The sequence below is a fragment of the Anolis carolinensis genome, chromosome 2, assembly GCF_035594765.1.
Source record: "Anolis carolinensis isolate JA03-04 chromosome 2, rAnoCar3.1.pri, whole genome shotgun sequence".
Classification (NCBI taxonomy): domain Eukaryota; kingdom Metazoa; phylum Chordata; class Lepidosauria; order Squamata; family Dactyloidae; genus Anolis; species Anolis carolinensis.
The window spans coordinates 245,414,451-245,435,650 of NC_085842.1; the positions used below are offsets into that span (position 1 = coordinate 245,414,451).

At 38.4% G+C, this 21,200-nt stretch overlaps 1 protein-coding gene across 1 annotated transcript in view; it reads left to right on the forward strand.

Moving 5' to 3' along the window:
• Positions 1-19,650, forward strand: part of tmc1 (transmembrane channel like 1) — an 89,196-nt gene extending 69,546 nt beyond the window's left edge. Inside the window, exons 16-20 of the mRNA XM_062969406.1 lie at positions 2,139-2,378; positions 6,840-6,965; positions 11,404-11,482; positions 11,710-11,803; positions 15,063-19,650. Coding sequence (XP_062825476.1) covers positions 2,139-2,378; positions 6,840-6,965; positions 11,404-11,482; positions 11,710-11,803; positions 15,063-15,166 — 643 coding nt within the window. The 3' untranslated portion in view covers positions 15,167-19,650. The remainder of the gene's footprint in view (positions 1-2,138; positions 2,379-6,839; positions 6,966-11,403; positions 11,483-11,709; positions 11,804-15,062) is intronic.
• Positions 19,651-21,200: the final 1,550 nt, after the last annotated feature.

The following is a 21,200-nucleotide window of genomic DNA, read 5'->3' on the forward strand; positions in this document are numbered from 1 at the left end:
AGGGTACAACTTGATAAAACAGAACACTCTTAAAATACATCTAACAAAACATACACAAGTAAAATGCAGATTAAAATTACCAATAGAATGTAGGTTAATATGTAGGTTTAGACTACTGCAACGCACTCTACGTGGGGCTGCCTTTAAAGACTGTTCAGAAGCTTCAATTAGTCCAAAGGGGGACTGCCAGGTTAATAACTGAAGCGGTGTACAGGGAGCGTACCACTCCTCTGTTACGCCAGCTCCACTGGCTGCCGATTAGCTTCCGAGCACAATTCAAGGTGCGGGCTTTAGCCTATAAAGCTCTAAACGGTTCCGGCCCATCTTATCTGTCCAAATGTGTCTCCTGCTACAACCCATCTTGAAGCTTAAGATCATCAGGTGAGGCCCTGCTTGCGGTCCCGTCAGCCTCACAGGTGTGGCTGGCGGGGACGAGAGACAGGGCCTTTTCAGTGGTGGCTCCCTGCCTATGGAACGCCCTCCCCATTGAAGTCAGGCAGGCTCCCTCCCTCCTGTCTTTCCAAAAGAGAACAAAAACGTGGTTATGGGACCAGGCATTTGAGCATGAGTAGCAGCAAAAATGATATATGTATATATGACCTACTGACAGACCCCACCTGGACATGGAAGGTCGCCATAAATGTATATTTAAATGTATAATTATGTATATTTTTAATGTATATTCTTAATTTTATTGTAATTTTTAATCTTGATGGAATTTTAAATTTGATGAAAACTGTTTTTTGATGTGTATGTTTATATTGTAAGCCGCCCTGAGTCCCCTGATGGGTGAGAAGGGCGGGGTGGAAGTGATGTAATAAAATAAATAATAAAATTCACAAGTTAAAATTGTGCTATAATGCTATGAATCCAATTTAACTGGCATGACAAGATCCTATCAAGTCCTTAGAATTCTAAGCCCTACAGTTCCAGAAAGATTCTTCTAGTTTGTGTGTTCTTTTTCATTAACGATTTTTGCCATGTTGGACACAGTCTGATATTGTTTGGACCCATGTATCATGATTTTCATTTGTGAACTGCTAATGGCTACAAGAAACACTCCTGTATTTTAATGATACCTGATGGCTTCAGCTAATGGGAAAGAGGACCATACCTAATAATGGACAAGGACACATTTTTCTTTCCTTGCCACCATTTTCCCCCCTGTATATTTCTACAACTGTTCTCCTCTTCCTATCTTCTCTCCCTCTCCTTACCTAATGGATAGGGTTTCTGGCCTTAAACAGAATAGAATATTTCAGCAGGGGTGGTTTGCTATATAAAAGTTTTCTGCTGAAATTATCTCTTCTTCAGAACTATTAAAAGTGCAGAAGGAGACCTCTATTCCTTTATAACTGACCATCATACCCAATGGGGTTTTGGCCGAACTTGTCAAAGCTCTGGACCAATCGCTGGCAGAGAACTTTTGGAAATTTGCATGGAATTCAGAGGTCAAGAAGTAACCTGTTATAAAGGCACAACTCCTAGTTTTGCAGAATGGAATAATTATTTATGGAAATAGAGTTTTAAATTGTTTAATGGAAAGTTATTATTACCACTGGCTGCTGGGAAAGACTCCATGTTTACTGGTGCAGTTTTATTGAATTTTTACATGTTTGAGAATTTAATTTCCTGTTCTCCAATACAACATTGCTCTTCAGAGTAGAAAAAAATCAAGCCATACAAACTGTAAAGAACTCACAGACATATAGAAGGATACAATTTAGTGACACGGGAGCAGATAAATGCTATCTAGCATGAGACTTCTAAGACCAATAAGGTTTTAAAGACCTTAGAAATAAAAAGGTTTTCATTTGGTGCCATTTTAGTCAGTATTTTTTTGTGTATGTGGAATATTATCTTGGAGGTACAGAGCTGCCTGTTATTGTTATATTTGTTTTCTAAGTATGAGATAAGCACAGTTTTAACTTGTCCATTTTGATAGCTTTGAAAATAGATCTGTGACATTAAACAAGTGAAATGATGTGAAGTGTGGTGAATGGCAAATGTCAGTTAGCCTCAGTCAGTGAGCAGAGTGTGTGGGTAGAAAATAAAAGGAATAATAAACATTTAATAGTGATAGTCATGTGATCCTTTTGTTACCTTTTGATGACAGGCTGCTTATTAAATGTTTCTAGGATGGGTGCTTTTTATGCACCTTGCCTTCCTGCGATCAACGTCATCCGTCTCCATACTTCCATGTACCTGCAGTGTTGGGCTGTGATGTGCTGTAATGTCCCCCATGCAAGAGTCTTCAAAGCCTCAAGATCAAACAACTTTTACATGGCCATGCTGCTATTCATTCTATTCCTCTCCACGTTGCCAGTTGTCTACACTGTAGTCTCCATACCACCATCTTTTGATTGTGGTCCATTCAGGTCTGTTGCTCTTCATATCTATTTCTTTACTGGCTGATGGAGGGCTGTTTAAGGGATATCTACAGATTTTGTGAGCCTTCTTATGGAAACAGTTTGACCTCATTTAAAAAGCAATGGGGATAAAGCGTTCTGTGCATACTTCACCTGGGATTACATTCTGTGAAACTTAACAGCATGTGAGAAATGTATACTTACAAGGAAGCATCTCAGTTGCATTTCATGTGCAGCATTTATTGTGTTGAATGCATTTTTCTTTGTCAAGGGAACTAACAATATAACCTCACTCCAGTACAAGAATCTTGGGAAAAATTAATATAAGGGGGAAGGTCAAGGATTGATCTTACCATGACACAGAGTGTGACAATTGCCTTATATTGCAGTGTTACCCCAAGTGGCTCTTCCTGAGTCAATAGCTATTCCCATCACTTTCTGTATGTGTCATCCCCATCTCCCCAATTTACACTGCTGGCCCAAGGTGTTTCAAAGGTTCCTGCCCTATTGCCAGTATTGAAGAATGACTCAAGTGCTAGTTCAATGTTGTTGTTGTTATATTTATTTATACCCAGCTTTATCTCTCCCTAAGGAGACTCAAAGCGACTTAACATAAAAGCATTAGCATACAATTTAAAATATACAAATATGCAAACATTAAATATAAACAACGTCAAAAATCATGTTAAAATCCATTTAAACATATTCAAAGTTAAAATACACCCCCCCCCCCCACACACAACTCGTTCTTAAAAACCTTCTTCTTTAAAAGTCTGTCTGAATAAAAAGGTTTTAGCCTGCTGCTGGAAGGCCAGCAGGGAGGGTGTCATTCTGTCTTCCCTAGGCAGGGAGTTCCAGAGTTGAACAACCACTGAGAAGGCCCGTTCTCTCTTTTTAAAAATGTTTCTAAAAAGTCCATACTAAAGTATGAAGATCTTATTGAAATTCAGTGTACCCCTGCTTTACAGATGAAACTTAAATCTCTTTATTTTCAATCCTACTACAGTGTACAAAACACCCAGACCATGGAAGATGAAAGAAGGAAGAACTTTGTAGGTTCACAATGCACAGGGGAAATTAAGGACAGAGTTGGTGGGGGAGGGGGAGGTCTTCTGAAGCATTCAATGAACCACTGCTCTATGGAATATTTTTTAAAAGGCATGTAGACTATTAAAGTTGGCTGTCCACTTCCCAGTGATTTGTGGCACATGAAAACAAAAAATAAAACCAAATACATTGCACAAATAAATAAACATCCCAAAGGGATCAGATGGGATCTGATGCTCTCAGGGTATTTAGGTTTTTACCTCAGATGCTTCCTTTAAACACATGCACGCATGCACGCGTGCGCGTACATGCGCACACACACATACACTTTCCAACAAAACCAAATATTGTCTATGTTCTTAATGCCAGTTAAAACTCAGTCCATGGTGCTGTGCTTGTATAACTTAATCTCTTATGTCTTATTTCCATCACTTCTTCTCTCTCTTTAATTGATTTGTTTCTGCCTTGTACAAACCTCTGAAAAGTGAAACGTGTCAGTAGGGGTGATTGTTAAATCTTCTGGAAATCCACATATTTTCCCTGATTGTTGCATCCTCTGCAAATTATTATGGGTCTGTTTCACAGATAGATGAGCTACCTTTAACACTCTCCCCACAAGGCTAAAATCAGTGTAATGAACACATGTATGTTTTGAGTCTGCTGAAAGTCATGAGAGTAAGCTTGCCTATGATTACTTATGTCTCACTGACTGCAGTGGGTTTTATGTAGACATGGCTAAATCTGGGTTCAGTCCAGGATAAAAGGGAGGGTGGATCAGGAAAGCTAGTCATGGCAAAAAAGATGATGTTGAAGAAAGCCAGTTTTATTTGAAATGATAGAAAATCATGGATGACATCTAGGGGTGGAACTGTGCAAATGCCGCATGCAGTCTTGAGGTTTGTGCAAGTAATATAAGCACAAATGGGTATCAAGTGAAGAAAGAATAAAAGCGGACTAACTCACCATATGTAAATTTTGGCATCATTGTCATTATCACCACCAACAATTCAACCCTTTATATTAAGCATGTAATAGTCCTTAACAAAACTTTCTCAAGCAGGATATTGTAAATCTATAAATAGTTACAGCCCTTTACAAATGTTTAAATTCAGGGAGGGTAAGTGTTAATATAATGAAACTATTCTTCATAAGAATTGGCTCTAAGTAGAGATGAAAAGCATCTAGTTAGGAAATGTTTGCAAAAGGAAAGATCCTGGCTGAAATGTCAGTGATGAAGGCAAAGAGATCTGTGCTTACCTCTAAGCCACTGGTTCCCAACCTTTGGTCCAACAGGTGTTTTGGACATCAGCTCTCACAGTCACTAATAGCAGGTAAACTGGCTTGGATTTTTGGGAGTTGAAGTCCAGAACACATGAAGGACTACAGGTTGGGAACCACTGCACTAAACCATCAGCTACTATTGCTATCTTCATCTACCTCAAGGGGCGGAGTCAATCTGTTTGGTGCCTGAGACAAAGAAAAAGATGTGACACTATGGGCATAGGAGCCAACTGGGCTTCGAGTAGAAGTTTACTTCAAAACTGGCAACAGGACAGGTTTTGCAGGTCTCAATAACTCTGTCCTCCAAGATGGAGAAATGGTTAGGCGTCTCAGGAATAATACACATATTTGACACAGCAAATGTCACCTAAGGCAGCAGTGTCACTTCCCAGTAATTAGTGGTACAGCTTCCCCATGAAAATGAGGAGCATACACCCTGGGGCTTCGTTCCTAAAAACTTTCTTTTGGTAGTCCTTCAAGTCTGGGAATTCAGTAACATCATTTTTGAATTTAGTAAGTTAGTAACTTACCAAATTTCTTTTTGAACAAATCTCCAAAAACTACATACATTTTGAAAACTATTGTAGCTTGGGATTTATTCTGTGTAAAAATTGGTATAGTGTTTTTGCACAAAAACAGCATTTTGTATACAGAATATTTCAATTATTTCTATGCAGAAAATGCTGGTTTGGTTTTTTTTTACACTTTCATCAATCCTCTTTTTCTGCATTAGGATTCCTCAGTACTACTGAAACCCATCTGACATCCTTAAGGAGAATTTCCTAATAACCTTTCTATCCCCAATGGCATTTCTAGGACACCTTTTACTGAAAAGAAAGAGAGGGAAACTCTTCCAGGGCAGTGACTTGCCTTTTCATGTTGTTTGTAGGGCCATGATGTACAAACAAAAACAAATATTTGTTTTTCATAGATGTGCAGTTTCAGAATCAGCTGACCAAACTTGACAAAGAATGAAGACACCAGGTCATTTAAATACCTTCCTCTATCTCTTTGGCTTCCTAGAGGTGCATATCACTTCTGCAAGCCTGGTTGTACAAAAAGTAGAAATGATGTGAGGCATTGATCATCTTCAAATCTTATTCTTGGATTGCTTCCATTTCAAAGATCCCCATATCTTTCTATACTACAGCCACTCATCTTTTGTGTGATCTGCACACAACAACCTCATGCTTTGAGGGATAGCAGCAACAAGGAAATTTGGAGTACATGATTCAGGGTGGGAAGGGGATACAATACAGTCCTCTATTGTTCAGGAGACCTCCCTTGTATAAGGTCTTATTTATATGTTCATTATTAATAACATGGCATAGTGCAGCAATGGAGATGGCAGTGAGCCAGAGCTTCCAGATATGCATTCTTTGTGCTCTCTTGCCTCTTGTGAACCTACCAGCTGCCTGCTTCTATCTTGTAAAGGAATGAACAGAGGTATTGCAGCCTCAGAGGCAGGAGCGGACATCTAGCATGCTCTCCAAAGCCCGGAGAACCTGAAGAATATGGTTCTTCTGGCTGTCCTGATGGTCAGGGTTCGCCACAGCCTTTACTGCTGTCCTACACATTTGTGTTCTTTGTTATACACATAGGATCCTGGAACCAAGCACCCACGGATATGGTGGTCCATTATGATTTATTAAAATGGTCCTTTATAAAATTTTGAAAGAGGGAGCAAAGCTGGCTAATTTATCAATTCCTGCTGTGTACATGTCACCTGTTGGTGAGACACAAGTTTGCATAAACATTGTCCCCTTATCTGTGAGTCAATTCAGAGACTTAGCTACAGCAGTGGAGGACTTCTATCCTCCAAACAGATTCAACACAATGAATATTTTCCTTAAATTTCAGACTGTAACCTGGAGTGATTTGACTGACCTATTGACATGAAAACCAGCAGTTACGCCTGACTAAGTTAACCATATCCACAATCCACTCCAAACCTTAATTATTTCCTACCCTACTACCACTAAACCCATGTGTAGTTTACTATGTAATGAATCTGCCATAGTAGTCAGACATCCTAATAGGATTGCATTCATACTTTACCATTGTAACTATTTCTTTTATTGATGTTCTTTATTGAAAAAAGTTCTATTTTGTCTTTCTTTCATTCTATGTGTGAATGGACAGCGGAAAAACTAGAATGTTTGAAGTCATTGGAGAAACCCTGGAGCATGATTTTCCTTCTTGGTTTCGGAAATTTTTTAATCTTGCCTCAAATCCTGGTGTGATTTTACCCTTCATACTGCTGATGGTGTATGTACCACATCTTTACTTTGGTTTCCTTGGGAATGTATAATTTATTAATTAACACATTGTTTTCTATCCCATACTTCTTCCAAATGGTCAAGGCACCATACTTAGTCCTTTCCCTCAATTTATTCTCCTAAAAATGTGTGGTCAATTATGATAATGATTTGGGGCACATGTGCAGTGAGTGTATTAGGGCACCAATGGGAGAATTTGAAGAGCCCTGCGAGAAAGCGTCAAATTGGAGAGATGAATTCTTCATTACTCTTGTGGATTATAAAGACATGTCAAAGGGCGAGACTTTTCTACAAGCTATACTTAATGGTGCCACTGATGACTTCTTGCATTTCATCCAGCTTCATAAGAATACCACTGATCTATTTGACCTGAACGAGCGGCTTCAAGAAATATCAAGGAAACAGAAAGAAACATTATGGAGAAATTAAAGCAAATGTTTAATAATAATAATAATAATAATAATAATAATAATAATAATAATAATAATAGAACTTTCTTTATACCCCGCCACCATCTCCCCGTCGGGACTCGGGGCAGCTTACATGGGGCAAAGGCCCGAACAACATTGACGAAATAAACAACAATCATCTACTTAGGTGGAGAATCATCTACTTAGGTGGAGAAATTGGAGCAGCAAATGCAAGAATAGAATGATAAGTTAAGTGCATAGACAGTAAGGACCTCATAAAATACAGGATAGAATAATACCATCTGGGGCTAATTATCTAATATTAGCACAAGTTTTGGTAGAAGATCCAATAGAAGTGTAGTAGAGAGGCAGTGAAGATGATGAGGATGACATGGAAACTCAAAAAACCTCTATAAAGAGACAATCCATAGCTGTAATTCAAAGCGTGACAACTGTAGTCACCACCTCCATACCTATAGTAGATAAAATATAAACTACAAATCCTTTTTAGAATGTGCTTTGATATTAAATAGCATTCCTTACGCTTTACTTGACATTGAAAAATCCTTGTTGAGAGCCCTCCAGGGCCTGTGTGAACAGTGGTGGACAAAGGGACAAAGGGACTGAATGGGAGGGAACAATTTCATCCAGTTTCTGAAACGCAGCCTTGAGAAGAAAACAGTTGCAGGAGCAGATGTAGTCCATCTATGGCATTTTCAGTGGGCCTTGCTGTGTTTCGATTACGATTCAGAAAAGAGTAACAAAATGAAGGATTTGTTACTTCGATGCCTTATGAGTGTTTGGCATATTAAAAAAGAAGAAGGAAGAAGATTCCTGAACTTTATTTTCACGTGGAATGTAAACTTCATTAAACTGATAAACGAGACTGTGAAAAACTAATTGCAGTGTTCTCCTAGGTCTTTGGTAGGGCATATTGCTGAAATTTATTTCTGAGTGTGGAAGAAAGCTTCAGGGGAGATATTGGAGGTGATTGAACATAGTTGCATTCAGGATTTCATGCATCATGGAATTCATCTTCCTAAAGTATGAGAGTTCCTGAGCTAATTCCACAAACAAAACAAATTCTGCCAAGAAGTTGAAGAAGTCCTTTACCAACTTTACCAGCCTATTCTTTGGAGATCACTAAAAGCCAGGAACACAGAAGTTTGTTCAAATGCAGCATTGCTATTTGTTGATGCATTTCCTATTTTGGATCCTGGTTGTAACAGCGAAGATACTGATAATGAAATCCAAATGCAATTTGATGAACTTTTTAATCTCTTGGAGGATCTTCAGCCTCTGGTTTGCTCAACAGGGGTACCTGGTGTTTGTAAAATAGCATTCAGATATTGGGAAATGATTCCTGCAACCTTGCTTGCTGATCTTTTAAAAGCTCTAATTGAAAAACTTGTGTTTGATGCAACATCAGCAGATGTTCAGTGCTCTGTTTTTAAATGCTTGCCTATAATTTTGGACAAGGTATTAAGCCACCCGTTATTGGAACAACTCCTGCCAGCTCTGAAATACAATCTCAATGACAATTTGGAGAAAGTTAGAGTAGCTTTTGTTGATATGTTGCTGAAAATTAAGTCTGTCAAGGCTGCTAAGTTTTGGAAAATCTGTTTGATAGACAGTCTCCTAATCTGTTTTGAGATGGAATCATGCCCTGTGTTGCAGTGCCTAGTAAGTCTTGTGTTCAGCTCCTTTCCCCCCACTGATCAGCCAGAAGAAGTCTGGTGCGAGAGCTGTGTTACGTTGATCCAGATCAGGGGTCCCCAAACTAAGGCCCGGGGGCCACATGCGGCCCATCGAAGCCATCTATCTGGCCCCCATGACAGTGGCTCCCTCCTCCTCTGCCTTTCCTGCCTCCTCCCTCACCTGTTGCGTGCCTTCTAAAGCTTTGCTTGTTCATAATTATTTTAATTATTATTTAATTAATAATATTTAATTAATAATAATTAATAATTAAATATTTTAATTATTATTTAATTAATAATTTACTACAGGATGCTTTGCCAGTCCTTTTGGTGCACAAAGGCAAAAGAGGGTTGGACTAAATGGCACAAGGGGTATTTTCCAATCCTCTTTATTATCATCATCATCATTATTATTGTCACAAAGACACAGTATAACAGCAAACGAGATACACACACACACACACACACACACACACACACACACACACATACACACACAAGCTAGATTTCGTATCACAAAATCACAAGTTGAACACTTCCCCGGCATTTAGGACTGTGTGATATATGATGATGATGATGAACAACATTGAGGCTGGGTGGCCATCTGTCAGGGGTGCTTTGCTTGTGCTTTTGGTGCACAAAGGTAAAAAGGAGTTGGACAAGATGGCCCAAGGTGTCTCTTCCAACCCTCTTTATTATTTTTATTATGATTATGATTATGATTAACATTGAGGCTATATTTGTTCCCATTTTGTTTGTTTTTTTACTTCAAAATAAGATATGTGAAGTATGCATAGGAATTTGTTTATAGTTTTTTTTTCAACCATAGTCCGGCCCTCCAACGGTCTGAGGGACCGTGAACTGGCCCCCTCTTTAAAAAGTTTGGGGACCCCTGATCCAGATGAACCCATTCACAGTCAGAAAGTTCTAGCAGTACATGTACAAGAACATGAGGCCATCCAACATAGCTAAATTGATGCTTACCATTCAGAGATGTTTGAATGCCTATATCCAGCAGGGATTAAATGCATCTGACAGTGGTGATGAAGAAAGCAAAAAAGAAAACATGAGTACGTCAGATAATGTGCTATGAGCCGATGATGTGCCTTCTATGGCTGGCTTGCTCAAAGTTGTCATGATTCTCTGGAGAAGTATTCTTAAAGTGCTTGATAGTAATGAAGAAGAAAAATAATAATATTGTTCAAAATTTTGCATCGGTACTCCCTGAATATTTAAAGATATTTAAGCATGACCGTTGTACATCACTCATAATTATTATAGTATCTTTCATGACGTCTGCAAGTATTCCTACATTCAGTTGTGGTGTGATCTTTAAACTGAAGAATCTGGAAAATGGTGAACTGAAAATAAATACTCAACTCTACTTGAGTGTCTCTGCCGTTGGGGAAAAGTGGGCCATGTTCTTGAATTAATCTGTGATTGGATGGCTGCTGAGCCAAGCAGGAGGGAGAGTAATGGGGTATCTGAATGGCAAGTACGTATCCAAGAAACACATGAACCAAAACTTGAATTGGCATTTGATTATATAGAGTAATTACTGACTCATTATATGAATCAGAATTGTCTGTTGCCATTGCCCAAAGAGAAGCTGAACCAACTTTTGAAACTTCTTGAAGCTTCAAAAGATGTCTTTGATTCATATATTAGAGAAAGTGATCCAAGGTCTTTTCGTTCTTGCAAGCCAACTGCATTGAGAGACTTTGGTCTATACTGTAGGTTGAACAATACATCTTCAATACAAGTTTGCCTCGGATGGTCAGGATTACCTGTCAGCTTTGGAGGAAACAGGGGTGTGGATAGGAAATAGCATTCTATCCACTCTTTTAACTCATGAGGAAGAAGGGCATGCAGAACACTTCAGTGAAATCTCTCAGCTGGTGGTCCAGACAATGATTTGCTCAGGAATCACCAAAGGAGATTTGAACCTGAGTCTGTGCAGTCTCAGTCTGACACTGTACCCCATGGATGGGCAGCTGTGAAAGGGGCTATTTTCCCCTCTATTGATCACATCCTAATTTAATTCAAGAATATGGAAGACACAAGACACAACAGGGAGGAGATGTCAAGAACTATGTGTGGCTGCCTATGTTTGCATGTAATGTGTGGAACTGGGTGTAATCCCACTACAAACACTTTATGGACATCAAGCCACTATTTTGTAAAGGAGCTTGTTAACTTGCAGAAATAATTTAGCAATCATAAAGATTTTATATTAGCAATAATTGTTATATCAGCACATTTGAAGTGATCTTTGATTACTATAATCATAACATGGCTATATGATTTCTTCCCCCTTTAGCTTGAGTATCTACTATCTCAATGCTACCTCAAAAGGGTACAAGGCAATGAACTTGGAGCTGAAGAAGAAACTACAAAGTGTAAGGATGTTGCAAAACACATTTGATTTGGACTTTTTAAAAACATTAGCACAAGGATAGGAATTGTACAGCTTTACCATTGTTGATGGATTGTAGCTTCCATAAGTCCTAGTCAACCTAACCTAACCAGTGGTGAGGGATGAAGAATTTTTACTTCTGAACCATGCAGGACATTTTACTCCTGAACCATGCAGAACATTTACGGTACTTTTATTATTTTTTAACAGCAAGCTGAGGAAAACAAGAGGAAGAACAAAGAGAGAGCCCTGAAAGCACGAGAAAATCAACAAATCTCCATGGAGCCTCAGGCCAACCCAAAAGGTGAGAAAGGATAGGAAAGCCTCTGAACTAATTTTAGTTCTTTTAACTGCATTAGTACTTTCAGTTTGGGTTTTTTTGCTTCCAAATGTATCTCCCCTTCCTTTTTTTTTTTTGCCTTTTTTGCATTTTATTAGCAGGCTATGAGGTGCCTTTGCTCATCATCATAACCCCATGCCTCAGAGGCCGAAAGACAAGGAACCTTGTTAACCAATAAAGCGTTATGGATTTCTGATCTTGTTCCCATTCTTTCTGATTAACTGACACGAGGATTAACTGACATGGGGGCATAAAGGGTTTTTGATTGTATCAGGACCAGACAGAAAGTATTCTAGGAGACATGTGTGGATGTCCATAATAAAATTGGAAAGAACAGGAACAAAATTCAGAACTATATGGTCTTTTTAGACAGCCTGAATGCATCTGAACGTTATCCGAACCATTGTAAGCACAAAACAAGAACAAGAAAGGTTATATGAGGCAACAATTCAAGCACATGTTCCTAGCTACAGCCTACCCACCACATCACAAAACTATCAGCATGCATTTATCAAAGTTCAAAAGCTTCAAGTAGGCAATCCTTTTATTAGGAGCAATTTATAGGCTCCCTGAATATGTAATGTTTGAACCTCGAATGTTAAAAGAAGAATCGGTAGGAGATCCTATGCAGAACTTTATGTTGGGATCTTGAATATAATGTTCAGTCCTCTTCTTTGGAAGTACTAGGGCTGCGGCAACTCAGATAAATGTATATATAGGTGTTTTTAAAAAAATGTTTTTATTAGGTTGTATAAAAGGATTATATTATTTCACAATGAGGTTACAGGAATAATGAGGAAAAGAGACAGTAAGAATTTTCCCCATAGCTATAACTGATACAGTTCTGGTATAGCCCGTTTTCTTATCCTGCACTTATCTCCTACTTATATCTGTTCCTCCCCCCCCCCCCCCTCCTTCCAGGAAAGTTACATCTCTATTCTCTCTCTCTCTCTCTCTATACATATACACACTTCCAATTTTACACACACACTTTTATTTTATTTGTTTGAACATAAAAATGGTCTGATTCAGTTCTTTGTATTTTCCTTTTCTTTTTACTCTGGCTATCAAATCTTTCCATTTTGAGTTCCAGTTCTCTATTGGATATCCATTTGCATATTTATTTTTCCTTTCAATAATATAATCTTGAAGCACATAATCTGGCATTGAATGTTTTCCACTGTGTTTTAGATTGTTGTAAGCTACCCTGAGTCCCCTTGGGGAGATAGGGTGGGCTATAAAATAAAGATGATGATGATGATGATGATGATGATCTGCTAGATAATAATACCATTTTTTAATTTCCCATTTTTTGTGTTCTTTCCATCCCAGGACAACTGTTGCTTGTGCCACTCCTATCATAAATTTTATAGTATCTGCCCATTCTTTATTCCCACCTTTATCTTGGATTTGCTGAATAAAAACCTGTTTTTTATTCAGCTCTATTTTTTGCCAATATTTCCTCTATCTCACACTTTATTTTTCTATAAACATTTTGTATCTTGTCACAGTCCCACCACATATGTAAAAAGGTTCCTGTTTCACTACATTTATACCACCATAGTTTGGATGTACTTTTTGTAAGATGAGCTAATTGATGTGGGGTACAATACTGTTTTGTCAACATTTTCCATTGTGTTTTCTTAGTTCTTAGGTGCTTAATTTTTAATTGAATTTATCTAGTGTTCAATGTCCTTCTCAATCAGCATCCAAATGGTTTTTCTACCATTTTTCCATATATAAATTCCACCATTCTTTTCTCCTTCTCTATTTTCCATTTTAAGATTTGGTCTAGGGACTTTATCACATTGATGAGTTACAGCGTTGTGATTCGCCATCCTCTGTGGCAAACTGGGTGACAGTGGGGTGGCAGTGGGACAATCTTGACAGCCAACTGATGCTTTCTCATACCACGTTAGAAAGCATCACCATTCTACCAAAGCTCTGTTGTTCCTAATGGGCTTTCATATTTTTAAAATCATGTTTCCGTATATATGTTCTTTTTGGGTATCTATTGGGAGCATGTCTATTTTGTTTATTGGGAATTTATTTTGCCATTTTTTCCAACATTCCAATGTTGAAATAAGTGGGCGTCCTTTTATTCTCTTTATTTCTTTATTGTCCACTCTGTCTTTTAAACACAGGCAACATTCTCACTCATTTATTGTTTTCTCAATTCTAACCCATTTTTTCACCTCATCAAAATCTAGTTCCAATAATTCACTAACTGGCAAGCCTCAAAGTAGCTGTGTAGGTTAGGTGCTCCCCACCCTCCATTTTCTTGCGAAGAGAAGAAGGTCGAATTAGAGTCCAGTTTTATTACACAAGTTTTACTTTATTTACACAAGTTTTACTTTATTTAGAATGCTCCAGGGCAAGACTTAGAAAAGGAATAACAATTTAAGCAGAATTATCACCTTTACTATCTTAATTCTATTTGTTATGTCCCAGTTCCATTTTATTACAATTATGTATTTGCTTGCTGACTTATTTCTATAATTGGTTATAATTTATTTGTATCATATTATTTAGATTTGTAGGGATGTGCACTCCCACATATTTTAACTTCTTTTTCCACAATTTTATCCTCAGGATGGTTTGTACTTCTTTTAATTCTTTCCCAGGATTGGTTTTTGTGTAAAAGATAAATGTATATATAGTATATCATCAAGAAATCCAGCATTTCTAAAACGGGCAATTCCCACCTCCTTCTACACTATATAAATGCCTATACCACGTATTTTTTGGCGGGAGGACAAAGAATGTTGTTTAATCATGAAAATATTTTATACTTCTTTTCTTATTAAAAATAAAACAAAACCTCAAAGTGATTTACACTAGGATAGTATTAAAAACCAGAAAATAAAATAAAATAAAAATAGAACTGTGATAAGAGAATGGAGCAGCAAAATGGATCATTAAAACAATAAAATATATATTAAATAAAGTACAAGCTGGCAAAATAGTATAATAGAGCAATAGGAAGGTGGTCTGACAACATTGCCATATACTATACTAGTAATTTAAAGTAATACTTCATCCATCAGTATTCAAAAGCTGTGCTAGAATAATATGGTACTACTAGAGGTTTTACTGTAAATCTTTATTGTGAACACAAATATGGGCTACTTATCTGGTACATGTCATGGTTAGGAATACACATTATGATATTGGGCTTAATATCTATCCTGCCCTTCCCTCCTTTGTCCCCAATGTGCTCCAGATAAAGAAAAAGGAGAAAGCAAATCCAAGAAAGATGGTCAGCAGGAAGGAAAGCCCAGTGTCACAAATGGAGGAGCTCCTCCACCACGTATCACAGTGTCTTAGTCACCAGGACCTCCAGGAGCTCTTCAATCAAGGGCACCAGGAGGGCCATCTCAGCATCATTGAAGATAAGAATCTTTCTAATATTTCCATGAAACAGGCCATCTACGTAGTACAATGCTGGACTTCACATATTTGGTCATGGTCAGAAGGAGATTTTGTGCTGGAACCAGCAGGAAATAGTTATTTGGGACTTAGCTTCTTGGACCCTTGGTCTCTGCTGAAGTTTGGTTCCAGGACACCCTGTGGATACTAAAATTTGTTGATACTCACGTCCCATTATATACAATGGCATAGTAAAATAGTGTCCCTTATTTAAAGTGACAAAACCAAAGTGACAAAGTTTACTTTTTGGAACAATTTTGGGAGGGAAAGATGGGATATGCCATGGATGGTTGAATTTGGGGATACAGAGGACCAACTGCATGTTGTCACAACTCAAATCTTCATCAAACCCACTAGAGCATAGAGTTATTTTACCTCTGAAAGTTTAAAGACAGAAGCAACTGGGGGAAGAATTCTACATTGCAGAATGAATGCAACTTGACACCACTTCAACTGCCATTGTTCAGTGCTATAGAATCGTTTGAGTCGTTGTTCGTTGAGTCACCAGTTCAGCAGATTCTTTCCAATCTTTTTTGATAAAAAAAATAGTTGGCATAAGAAGAAAATTCAGTTTTGTGCAAAAAAAATTTTTTTCATAGAATTCTGGATGCAGTAGTCAGAATGTAATGCTCCGCTCTCCGTGTCATCCCAGTTTGGTATCCATCAAGCTTCAGGGTGGTGGGTTGCACTCCATCCCCGCCTTTGAAATAGCAGTAGATGCTTCATGTTGTTCTGTAGAGATAGAGATGCTGAATGACAATGTTGTCACCCCCCCCCCCCCCTTTATGTCTGCAGAAGTGCAGTGATAGATTACACAACCCAACAAAAACAATTCTTGGTGTCTTGGTTTTTAGGCCTGTTCCTGGGGTTATTTGGGGCACTAATTCAGAAAATTGCATTGAATAGACCTCATCAGCTCTGGTGTCTTAGATATGGTTATCATGATTTTCTATGGGTGAGCAGATGAAGACTGGTAGAAATGGTATCTGCCATGTATCTCAAAAGCTAGAGCCATACAAAACTTGGGAACATTATAAGTTATAGCCAAGTTAGTGTCTGAAAGCAGCAGGAAGATGTAATATTGTCCAGAGTGTCCTGGGTGTTTGTATAGCCATGGCGTAATGAGATAGGATCGGATATCTCTATAGAATGGGCTCTGAAGAAGCACATGTTCCATTGTCTCTATGTGTCCCGAGTCACAGGGGCACAGTCTCTCGGAGTATAGGGTCTTCCAGTAACGGCGTTCCAATACGGTAGATGGGAGGACATGATGATAGTCCTTTCTTTCATTCTCTATATTTATAGACTGCAGTAATGTAAAACCTCTGTTGTGCATGTGGAAATATGTTTTAGGCATCCAAAGAAATGGGACAGGTAACATTACCAAGGGAATACAAAAATATCAATACAAGAGTTTTAGAAGTGAATGACTTTCAGAGTTTCATTTTTGGCAATGCTAAACATTTGAAGACTGATAAAAAAAATCATAGGGGAAAATTGATATTTTTAGCATCGATGCCCCTATCATGCTCTGGGGAGAGTGGGGTGGTTACTTTATGTAGAAAACTTCAGACCTGGATGATATAAAGTTAACTTTGATACATGTCAAACTCTATAGGGAAAAATAACTTTGCTTATTATCTTCAGTGGTTTGGGTTCAAAGAAGGTGTTTTGCATGGGTAGAAAGCTCCTCTGATTGTTGACATCCCTTCCTTCCTTCTGTAGTTTCTTTACTGCATTTTGGGGAATTTTTCAACTCTCAAAGTCCCTCTTGCTTTGAGTGGGATGGTAGCAGGAAGGCACACAAAAGGAAGGAGAGACCAAAGAGCTCTGTCTGAGAAATCTAAGTAAAAAATCCAAAACAAAGTTACTTTAAATATAGAAAAGTAGAGTTGATTCTGCCTGATTTGTGTGTTTGCATACCTAACATTTTACCTAACATCTGGGGCAGGGGTTCCCAAACTAAGACCCATGGGCCGGATGCAGCTCTCCAAGGTCATTTACCCAGCACCTGTCCTAAGCTTTAGACTAAGTCTGAAATGACTTGAAGGCACACAGCAATCCTAATTAATTTGACTATCTCATCAGCTAAAAGGCAGACCCTCACCTTCCATTGAAATACTGGTGGGTTTATGTCTGTTAACGTTGTTCTTCATTTTAAATATTGTATTGTTCTTTCATGGGTTTTGCACTGGAAATAAGATAAGTGCGGCCCCCAACAGTCTGAAGGACTGTCAACTGGCCCTCTGCTTAAAAAGTTTGAGGACTCTGATCTAGGGGCTGCAATTCAATAGGAACTGATCTTTCTCAAGCTACATGTCAATGGATAGGAGCAAATCAAATGCATGCTCTTTGTTTGTAAGTGCCGTTAAGTTGTCTGTTATGATGACCCCATGCATTTTCCAGTTATGTCTTCTGAAAGTTAGCCTAGAGCACCCGGTGTTTGTTGGTTGTCTCCCACCCAAGTACTAAGGGCTGACCCTGCCTTGCTTCCAAGATCAGATGGGATCTAGCACTTTTAGGGTATTCCAACTGGGGGTTTCTCTTGTAGATAGTTCACTGGGGGCCAGATTCAGCATATTCTAGCAGAACAAAATGCCTACTAGGCTGGACCGCAGGGTACAATAGAGACATCACTTAGAGATGGTTTGGGAATTTCTGAACCCCAGCTTGTAAGAACTGTTAACAAAAAGAGATATAGAGTGGCTCCCTGCATCAGTTTTGAAAAAGTACTATCATTGTTGCAATTAGGAGCTATCCCTCTAAGGGTGAATCTATACTGTATAACGATTATAATTGGGAGCTGTAGTTTGGTGAGGCATCAGCACTCTTTGGAAGAGAAGGCTAAAGACCTCGTAAAACTACAACTCTTATTATTCCAAAGCATTGAGCCACGGCAGCTAAAGTGGTGTCAAACAGCATTGGTTCTAAAATGTAAAAGCACCCTAAGGACCTCATCACATTGATGAGGCCCCCCATGCTGATTTGTCATCCTTCATCGGGAGGCTCCCGTGTTGCTGTCACTCATACTACGCTGCTGCCCCAGTTGAGCAATAGAACCTTGTCAGAAGTGAGGCTACGTCATGTTATGGGCGGCATGGGGCTCCGTCACTCAGCTGGGGAGTGATGAGGTCATAAGTGTTATTAATTGAGTTTGAATACATTTGGAAAAGGCAAAATGTATTAAATGTAAATATTAAAAATCACAATGTTTTTACTAGAAAAAAATAGGACTAAAATAACTTTTCTATAACCCTTTTTTTAAAGTTAGATAACGGTAAAGGTTTCCCCCTAACATTAAGTCTAGTTGTGTCTGACTCTGGGGTTGGTGTTCATCTCCATTTCTAAACTGAAGAGCTGGCATTATCTGTAGACACCTCCAAGGCCATGTGGCTGGCATGACTTCATGGAGTGCTGTTACCTTCCTGCTGGAGCAGTGCCTATTGATCTACTCACATTTGCATGTTTTTGAACTGTTAGGTTGGCAGAAGCTGGAGCTAACAGTGGGAGCTCTTCCCGCTCCATGGATTCGAACCACCGTTAGCAAGTTCAGCAGCTCAGTGGTTTAACCCGCTGTGCCACCAAAAAAAAAATTACAGTGACAAAAAGGAAATGTAATTGTTCTGATATGGATTTTACTCTGAAAATTTTGGATTTTATCATTTCTTCTCAATGCTTTTTTGCCAGCTTTCCTGAATAATTTAAAAATCATCAATAACAAAAGTGTTTTGTTTTTAAATTATATGATTTGATTTCATATTTTAAATGTTTATTTCTAGAAAAGTGACTGACGTTTGAATGGATGAACCAAAGTGTTGATGTAACTTCCTTTTTGCATGCAATAAAACCAAAGCACCACTAGAGAGCAGAGCTTAACCTGACTTGGCTAAATTCACAACTCTTTTTCTTTGATATCTATACTTCAGAGCAACCTCAAGCATTGACTGGATTTCAATGGTTTTCCTTTTCAAATGGAATTTCCTTTTTCACATGTATGATATGCTAGATGCTGTGGACTACATACTAATGGGTGTTCAAGAAAAATCGGACTGGTAATTTCAGATCTGACCTAGAAAGGCAGTATGTAAATATGTGTGAATGTCACACTTACGATCAACATGGCAAACAAAGTTTTTGATTACTTTTCAAAGGCAGATCTAGGGAGAACATGTTACAAGACATTTCCTATGGCATCATTAGGTACAAAATGCTGTTTTCTGGTATCTTTGCAATTTTGCCTCTGGGGCAAGATGCTGGGTAATACTGTTGAAAACTGGTACACTCTTCCTTTTTTAAACCTGTTTCCTTAAACTTCACACATTTCTTGATATATCTAGTGGAAAGAACTAGTTTAAGAGTCATTTGAATGAGGAATGAAGAAAAACTAATTACTCCCTTGAAACCTAGGACTCTAAGCACTTTGTTCAAAGGATGTTCATGGTTCAAATGCCTATTTGGGTATCAAAACCCACTGGGTGAACTACGGCAACTGATGTTCTTACAGCGTGGGACAAGCAGGTTACAAAAACACCATGGAGCCCTATATCTTACCTATCCCACGAGCTATAGGATTATATTAGCATTTAGGATCTTATCACAAAAAACACCTTTTAAGTAGGCAACTCATAACTTTTGAAGACTGAGGATTTTATACATAATGTATATGGATGTATAGAAGGACAAGAATGGGAAAATGGAAAACATTTATGGCTTTACTCAGTGTCTTTCTCTGACTGCCACTATAAGTGTACTGCCAATCAATTATATAACAGAGAATCAAATGGGATGAAAAGACCATCCCCCAAACATGTCCTGAAACACACATCACAGCACCCGCACAGCTGATGAGCTGCAGATGACTTGCAGGGTAGACAGATATAACTGATCCTACTTTCCTAGACAACAAAAAAAGAAAATAATACCAATCAAAACGTTTGTCAAACTCTGGTTTTCCCCTTGCAGTTTTTAATTTCAGGTGTATTGCTTTGGGCATGGAGATATTATGACTTTGGAGACCAAGGTCCAAAGCCTCATTCAGCTATGGAAACCCACTGGATGACCTTGGGTAAGTATCACTCTCTCAGCCACAGAGGAAAGCATGGGCAAACCTTCTCTGCACAAATATGCTGTACATCGCTTTGAGTTTCCCCAGGAGCGAGAAAGGCGGCATAGAAATATAATCAATCAATCAATACTGCAAAGAAATCCCCATAATAGGGTGAACAGATCAGTCAAAGTCTCCTGAAAGGAATAACAACAAGAAATACAACAAGAAATGAATTTGTATGTCAGTTCCTTCATTAAGGCTCTGATTCACATCCAAGATAACTGGTTATCAATGTTTAGTCTTTCCAAATATTTGCATTTTGGTTGGATACTCTGCTGAATGGTTAGCGAATGGTACGGATAAGTGAAATATTCAATCCATTGCTGCTTTCTGTATTACAGCAGAGGCAAAAATGTTGGCTCTCTAGATCAGTCCTAGCCAGCATTGCCAGCCAGTAATACAGAATAATAGTTGCACTCCAAAAACATTTGGAAGGCCACATGCAGTACATCCATGTGTATATGTGTGTGCTAGGTTTCCACATATGCCTTTTCCAATAGCACATTCCTCCCTTTTAACTGTGAGCAATGAACAAAACAGAACAGATGGTTTCTATTTATTTACACAATGCTTTGTTTAAATGATGAGCTTTTTTACTCTTAAATATTTAACTTGTTTCTGGATTCTTTCAGTTGTGGAGTTTTTGCCTCTGTAAAGCTTTGTATTCTGACTTCTCATTTGTTATACATTTCCCTAGGGTCTGGTCCAGAGCTGTTATTAAATGTCTCACCCTCAAAATAAATAATTTATTTTATGACTACCCAAAGGTTACTGTTTTAGGAAGAGTAATCTGGTAATGTTTTAAAATAAGGGAGCCAGTGTGAA